Source organism: Mastomys coucha, unplaced genomic scaffold (genome assembly GCF_008632895.1).
Source record: "Mastomys coucha isolate ucsf_1 unplaced genomic scaffold, UCSF_Mcou_1 pScaffold11, whole genome shotgun sequence".
NCBI classification, from domain to species: domain Eukaryota; kingdom Metazoa; phylum Chordata; class Mammalia; order Rodentia; family Muridae; genus Mastomys; species Mastomys coucha.
In genome coordinates this window covers 31,165,656-31,173,373 of record NW_022196893.1, presented here as the reverse complement: position 1 = coordinate 31,173,373, position 7,718 = coordinate 31,165,656, and the positions used below count along the sequence as shown (strand labels likewise).

At 45.9% G+C, this 7,718-nt stretch overlaps 1 protein-coding gene across 3 annotated transcripts in view; it reads left to right on the top strand.

Annotated features, from left to right (window-relative positions):
- The window catches only part of LOC116079738 (protein FAM186A-like), a 31,937-nt gene extending 24,423 nt beyond the window's left edge, over positions 1-7,514 (top strand). For all 3 annotated transcript variants that reach the window (XM_031355693.1, XM_031355703.1, XM_031355712.1), the window contains one exon: positions 7,391-7,514. In XM_031355693.1, the coding sequence (XP_031211553.1) occupies positions 7,391-7,412 (22 nt within the window). In that variant the 3' untranslated portion in view covers positions 7,413-7,514. The remainder of the gene's footprint in view (positions 1-7,390) is intronic.
- The last annotated feature ends 204 nt before the right edge of the window (positions 7,515-7,718 follow it).

Genomic DNA, 7,718 nt, shown 5'->3' with positions numbered 1-7,718 from the left:
AGAGTGAGTTCCAGGACAGCCAGGACTACACAGAGAAACCCTGTCTCAAAAAAACAAAAAACAAAACATGAACATATATAGAAAGAACACACATCTATATATATACATAGAGAGAGAGCACACATGCACATACAGAGAACACACATACACTTAGAGAGAGCACACATGTACATAGAGCACACATGCACTTAAGAGAGAGAACACACATGCACATAGAGAGCACACATGTACATACAGAGAACACACATACACTTAGAGAGAGCACACATGTATATAGAACACACATGCACATAGAGAGAGAGCACACATCCACATATATCTATATATAGGAAGAGCACACATGCACATAGAGAGCAGCACACATATACATGAGCACACATGCACTTAAGAGAGAGAACACACATGCACATAGAGAGCACACATGTACATATAAAGAGAACACACACACATACATTGAGCACATATGCACACAGAGCACACGTGCACACAAAAAGAACACATATGCACATATATAGAGAGCACACATGTACACAGAGAGAGCACACATATGAAATAAAGGAGTCAGTTGGACATGATGAGAGAAAGAGAGAGCTCCTATGTCAGAAAAGGATGTGAAGAAGAGAAGGGGTCCCCTGGACAGGACAGCTCATTCCTGTGATAACGTTATTTGGTAGTAGAGGCAGTTGGGTCAGTACCCAAGGCTATCCTCTGCTACACAGTAAGCTCAAGGCCAGCCAGTCTTGATTTTAGAATTCCTTAGGGCCTAGGAGGTAGTGAGGATCATCTTCGAGTGTATCTGTGAGGCATTTCCAGAAAGAATCCACTCACGAGGAAAGACTCACCATGCGGTGAGTAGCTTCACCACTCGTGGAGAACAACCACAGAGCTCCCACTCGTGAGAACAACCACAGAGCACCCACTCGTGGGGAACAACCACAGAGCTCCCACTCGTGGGGAACAACCACAGAGCTCCCACTCATGGGGAACAACCACAGAGCACCCACTCGTGGGGAACAACCACAGAGCTCCCACTCGTGGGGAACAACCACAGAGCTCCCACTCGTGGGGAACAACCACAGAGCACCCACTCGTGGGAACAACCACAGAGTACCTGGAGTTCCTGTTTACCTGCTTTCTGGCTCACCACAATGTGAGCTCCATCATTCTGACACACACACACACACTCACACACATGCACACACAAACACACATCCTTCCTGGCACAATGGACTGAACCTTCTAGAACCATGAACAACAACAAAAAAATGTCCATATATTTTTCCTGTCAGGTATTTTGGCCACCATCTCTGAAAGTAACCAAGTAGAACAATCTTTGGGTCAAGATACACAAAATCTCAAGGAACATCTGCCTCATTTCTACAGCCAGCTTCTGATCCAAGACAGACTTGATGAAGCCTGCATGGTTTCCAGTTAGACAGACTCAAGGAGGTTCAGCTACCCCTCCACTGTCCTTCCCCTCCTCCTCTCCTCTCCTCTCCTCTCTGTTTTAAGACAGGGTCTTAAAGGATCCATATAAAGGATGAATAAGCAGGAGTACTGGTCTGCTGTTATAACCACATGTTATTTATAAGACTTTATAATTTCGAAGTGGCTATGTCTCCCTGTGTGCATATGCACATAGCAGAGCTACTTCCCACCACCACATGAAAATTTCTATGTTTTCATGACATTTCTGGTTACTTTTCAGTAATATAAGTTTATCTGATCAATAACTAAAATGTCCTGAGCCGGGGGCTGGAGAGATGGCTCAGCAGTTAAGATCACTGATTGCTCTTCCCAAGGTCCTGAGTTCAATTCCCAGCAACCACATGGTGGCTCACAACCATCTGTAATAGGATCTGTAATGCCCTCTTCTAGTGTGTCTGAGAGCAATGGTATACTCATATAAATAAAATAAATAATAGTAAATAAATCTTTTTTAAAAATGTCCAGAGCCAAAACAATACTGAATTTCATCTCATACTCAAAGAGTGCACCTCTCTTCTGGTCTTGCTCTGCAGTCAGGGGAGGAGATGGACAGTTTATGTGGCCCAGGGCTTCCGTTCCTAACTCTTTCAGTTCCCCATCATGGTCAGTGACTCCTTGTAAGGGAGTTAGAGAGTACTGGGAAGGACTGAGCAGAAAGGAAACATTCAAATTGAATGTTTAAAATCTAAGTTTTTAACATCATTATCTTATTGGGCAAAGTAGTATGAGTTTGTTTGTTTGTTTGTTTGTTCTTTTAAAAGTGTCTTATGTGGGCTGGAGAGATGTCTCAGGAGTGAAGAGCATGTACTTACAGAGGATCCAAGTTCAATTCCAAGCCCCCATGTTAGATAGGTCACAACCCCTGTAAGTCTACCTCCAGTGGATGACACCCTCCTGTGGCCTCTGTGGCACTCACACTCACATGCACATAACCATACAGACACATACATAGAAACAAAACATATACAAGTGCCTTGTGAGCTGGATACGGCCTCGTGGTGGAGTGCTTGGACCTAGCATACTCAAGGCCTTGAGTTAGATTCCCAGGACCACAGGGAGAGAAAATGCTTTGCTATGGGTAGAGGTTGTGGGGATTTGAATGATAAGCATCCCCATAAACTAGAAGTAAGGGTTTTTTTTGTTTTTTGTTTTTTTTGGCAAAAGGGTATCCAAGGAATGCTGTGGAAACAAAAATCACACCATGCAACAGACCTCAGATAAGAGATCTGGGATGGGGGATGTGGAAGATGTCATAAGAGATGAGAGGATGTGAGAGAGAGAAAGAAGGAGGGGGAGCAAAGGGACAGGAAGAAGGAGAGAGAGGAGGCTGTGATGGTGTGAGCTTTAAAGGGGCATGGAGCATGCACACAGGGAAGATACACTACACGGTGATGATGGAGATGAATCACTTTGCCTTTAGAGATGATGACTGAAGGCAGGGTGGGGGTTGGGGGTGGGGGAGCACCTGGTTCTGGAATGTGGGAGGTCCTTGGTTGACTGACATTTGAACATTAGGACATTTATGCTCAGTTGGTGGTGCTTTGGGGACAGGTTTGGGAGGCACAGCCATGCTGGAGGAAGTGTATCAGTGGGGTGGGCTTAGAGGGCTTACAGCCTCACCTAACTTCAGCCCCCCCGCTGTCTGCTCCACACTGTGTAGTAAAAGGTAATCACTTTGCTTCCCGCATCTGCCAACACTGCTGCCCCCTGCTGCCGGGTCTCCCTACCGGGATGGATTTTTAGCCCTCTGGAGCCACAAACCCTTTTATAAGTAAACTCTTCCCTTTAAAAAAAGGTTCCTCAGGCGGGCAGTGGTAGCACACGCCTTTAATCCCAGCACTTGGGGACAGGGACAGGCAGATTTGTGAGTTTGAGGCCAGCCTGGTCTACAGAATGAGTTCCAGGACAGCCAGGGCTAGACAGAGAAACCCTGTCTTGAAAAAACAAAACAAACAAATAAGCAAAGATTCCTCGGAGCCGGGCGGTGGTGGCGTACGCCTTTGATCCCAGCACTTGGGAGGCAGAGGCAGGCCAGACTGGTCTACCAGTGAGTTCCAAGACAACCAGACCTACACAAAGAAACCCTGTTTCAAAAAACAATTGCATTTGTTTTTTGTTTTTATCCGTAATTTTTTTTTTTTTAAATCACAGATACATTAGAGTAGAGAGTTCAGAAGGCGCTGGGACTTTGAGAGCCAGCTGCTGGGAAGAACCTGACCTTGTTTGTTTTGGTTTTGTTGTTTTTGTTCTAAGGAATGTGTGAAGCTTTGGAACTTTGAACCAAAAAGCGACTGAACACTATGAACACGTAAGGCTTAAAGGGCCATTCTGATCTGACTCAGAACACCGTAATGCTGAGAGCGTGTGGACTATGGAGGCCCAGCTTGAGGGGACTCAGAGGAGAATGATATTGGCTACTGGGAAAGAGGCCATTCCCGTGCATTTTGACAAAGAACCTAGGAGCCTTCTGTCCTTGTCCTAAGACCTTGCCTGAGGTTAAATTAAAAAGCAGTGGGGCTGGGCCGTGGCAGCTCATGCCTTTGATCCCAGCTGAACTTGGCCATGTTGTCCATGTACGATGCCTTTAGAAGCATAAAGACAGACAAGCGACGGGGTCATGTACACGTCACTAACACATGTTCTTCTTCATTAGTTCTTGTGTATTTTGAGACAGTGTTTCCAATCACCTCAAAACCCTAACAGTAATCAACGTTGCTTTGCCTCTGTGGTCTCAACTGGTATCACTCACAAGTGATGCAAGCATTCAGGAGGCTGAGGCTCAGAGGGTCACAAGTTCCAAGACCAGGCAGTGAGACCCAGCAGTGGGGAAAAGGGAGGGAGTGGGAAAGAAGGGCAGGGAAGGGGGGAGGCAGGGGAGGAAGGGGGCAGCATTACAATGGCACACAACTGTGATGTTAACCCTTTAGGTCAATGGACCTCAGCCTTCCTAATGCTGGGACCTTTACTATCGATCCCCAGCCGTAGAGTTAGCTCATTGCTATTTCAGAACTGTGATTTCGCTACTGTCATGAATTGAAGTGTATATATCTGATATGTGATATCATTCTACCCCTCCCCACCACAGGAGTTGGGACCCACAGGTTGAGAAACACTGCTTTAGTAGATGAATTTGTCCGTGGCACTGTGTTGGCCAGGCAAGCGAAGGGGGCCACACTCCGCAGTCCTGTAATTTGTCCCTGTCTTTGTTCAGCTTGCGCCTCAACTACAAGCTTCATCGGTCCTTCCCCGGCTTCTTTTCCCCCCCTCTAGCTCAGGGGAGCTAGAGGAAGCCATGGTTTGTTACAACCTCCCTTGGGCAGGCTATGCCTTGGTAGAGCAGCTCTTCTGACAGCAGACCTGTTAAGAACAGAGTGCTCTGGTGTATTTTAAATGGTTGCTTTTACCCTTGCCAGAGCCTGCAGACAGAAGGTAGCTTCCTGTCTGCCCTGCAGCTTCTGTCTCGAGCTCCTGGTGAGCCTCCGGCAGGTCCACAGTTACAGTTAGTTCTTACCCCCTGCATCCCCAGTTCCCCCTAGGAATGCTGTCCCTGGGTTTTTGCTCTGTTAAGTTGTGACTTTCAGTATGGGACTTTCCATCTCCTCAACATGGACGACAGCAGCTTGTCCTGTGACCGCCTCAATTCTCTGTCAGATCTCTATCAGTATTTTCAGTGTTTTGGGTTTTCACTCACTAGATGGGAGTGGTCCCTTTTATTTTATTTTTGTGTGGTGAGTTTTAAGGCAGGGCCTTAGCAGCCTAGGCCTGGAGTGATCACATTTCATGTGCATTGGTGTTTTACTGCATGTATGTCTTGGTGAGTGTGTCAGATCTTGGAGTTACAGATAGTTATGGGCTGCCATGTGGGTGCTGGTGAAAGACCCCTCAAGAGAGGAGACTCTCACTCCAGTCTCGGGATTACACGATCCCCACGAAACTCAGGAGAGACAGGTCTTGCTGCAAACACACGAGGTTTATTCGGGAAACCAGTGCACTGGGGCCGAGCACGTAACCCATGCAGGGGCAGAGGAGTTCTACCCTTAGCTCAAGAAGTGTAGGGTATTTAAAGAAAAAAGCCACAAACCAGGGGAAGTGAGGGGAATTCCAACCCAAGTTATTCAGTCAGTTAGGGAGGGGAACATATTCATTTTAGGAATGTAATCTTACTTAATCATCTACTGAATCATCTACTGGTCAGCAGGGTGGAGAGCCTCGTGAACCAGTTGACCTTCCTTCCTAGTTCCGCCCTCATTGTGGATCAGTCAGGAGGGGCAAGTTTCAGGAATTGGAGCCCTGAGGCTCCGAATCAGCCAAGGTCCTGGAACCCAGAGCTCTGAATCGGCTGACTGGTATTTTTAGTTTTTCTCAGTTTGCTAGGAGCCTAAGGAGCTTTTTATATTTTTCATACTTTTCACTGGTATTTGAAGAACAGTCAGTGCCCTTAACTGGTGAGCCATCATTCCTGCCCGAATGATCACTTATGCTTGCACACACAGACAGACATACACACATATACTATTCAGTCCCTGTTGAGACCATCGGAAATTTCCACTGCTGACTAAGCTGCATGTTGCTACACTAGGATGCTGGCAGAAACTTTCAATTAGCAATTTTGTGCCTCCGATACACCTTATTGGTTACAGCACAAAGCTATTGGACATTTTTAAAGCTGCTTTTGTTTCACTAAACAGAAATCTTGGGCAGTTTTCAATGTTAGTAAATGTAGGCCTGGTAAGATGGCTCAGCAAATAAAGGCTCTTGCTACAAGGTCTAACTGAGTTCCATCCCCAAGTTTCACATGGCAGAAAGAGAGAACCAACTCCCCAAAGTTGTCCTGTGGCCTCTGTGTGAGAACCATGGCAGTCTTTCTCTCTCTCTCTTCTTTTTTTTTTTTTTTTAAGATTTATTTTATTTCATTTTTATGTGTATGAGTACACTGTAGCTGTACAGATGCCTGTGTTCGATCATGTGTGTGGCTGCTGTTGATCTCAGGACCTTTGCTCAGGCTCGCTCCAGCCCCGCTCGCTTGGGTCCCCGCTCGCTCTGGCGTAATTTTCTGCAGCTGTCGTCAGATGCACCAGAAGAGGGCGTCCGATCTCATTGTGGGTGGTTGTGAGCCACCATGTGGTTGCTGGGATCCGAACTCAGGACCTTCGGAAGAGCAGTCAGTGCTCTTACCCGCTGAGCCATCTCGCCAGCCCTCTCTCTCTCTTTCTTTCTCTAAGTAGATATAATTTGATTTTTTTTTTCAAGACAAGGTTTCTCTGTGTAGTCCTAGCTGTCCTGGAACTCACTCTGTAGAACAGGCGGGCCTAAAACCCAGGCCTCTGCCTATCTCTGCTTCCCAAGTGCTGGGATTGAAAGTGTGTGCCACCATAATTTAAAAATTAAGAATGGACACACACCATCATGGTGTTGGTCATATGACTTCCATTGCATAGATATGTTAGTTACTGCACCATTCATTCCAATAGACAGTGAGGCGTTTTCTAACACTGCAAGTTATTCTGCACCAAATACCCTTGTAATGTCTGAATGGTTATATGATTCTTTCTCTGTGGCAATGTCACTGAAAATAATAGTTTCTTCCCAATGGAAACTTCGGAAAATGGTGGTAGGTCCTTTCTCTGAAGTGCTGAGCCCTCTGGAGACGTCAGCCATGTTCTAGCTTTATGTTAATGACATCTGCAATAAATCATACAGTAACGCCCAGCCCTGTCCCTCCCCAGAAGTCAGCCTCCTTAATGTGGCTTTAATGGCTATGGATTCCTTCTTGGTTTCCCCGGTTTTCTCCGGAGTACCTCACTCATTTTCTCTGCCACACTCCACACATCTCCATTCCTATGAATGCATTTAGGACCAGATTTTTATTGTAACGTGATTAATTATATTGTCTTGTTTCTAGGTCTAAGAAGATTCACAAGTGACCACAAAACTAAAGACAAGCATGTAGAAAGCAAATTCCAATGTTTCAGTAAAATGCCTTTTTATTTTTTTGTCTTTCATGGATATAAATTTATAAATTGCTATGTTTACTCTTTGCTTTCTGTGCCTCCTGTAGATCTTAAGAACATCTGAAGCCAGACACAGAGCATTAGCACTTTAGAGTGAATAGCAAGAGGGCCAGGGGTTCAAGATCATTCTTGTCTACTTAAGTGCCTGTGTTCAAAGAGGGGCGGGGGAGGTGGCTCAGTGGTTAAGAGTATTTGCTGCTGTGTGTCAGCTCTGACAGG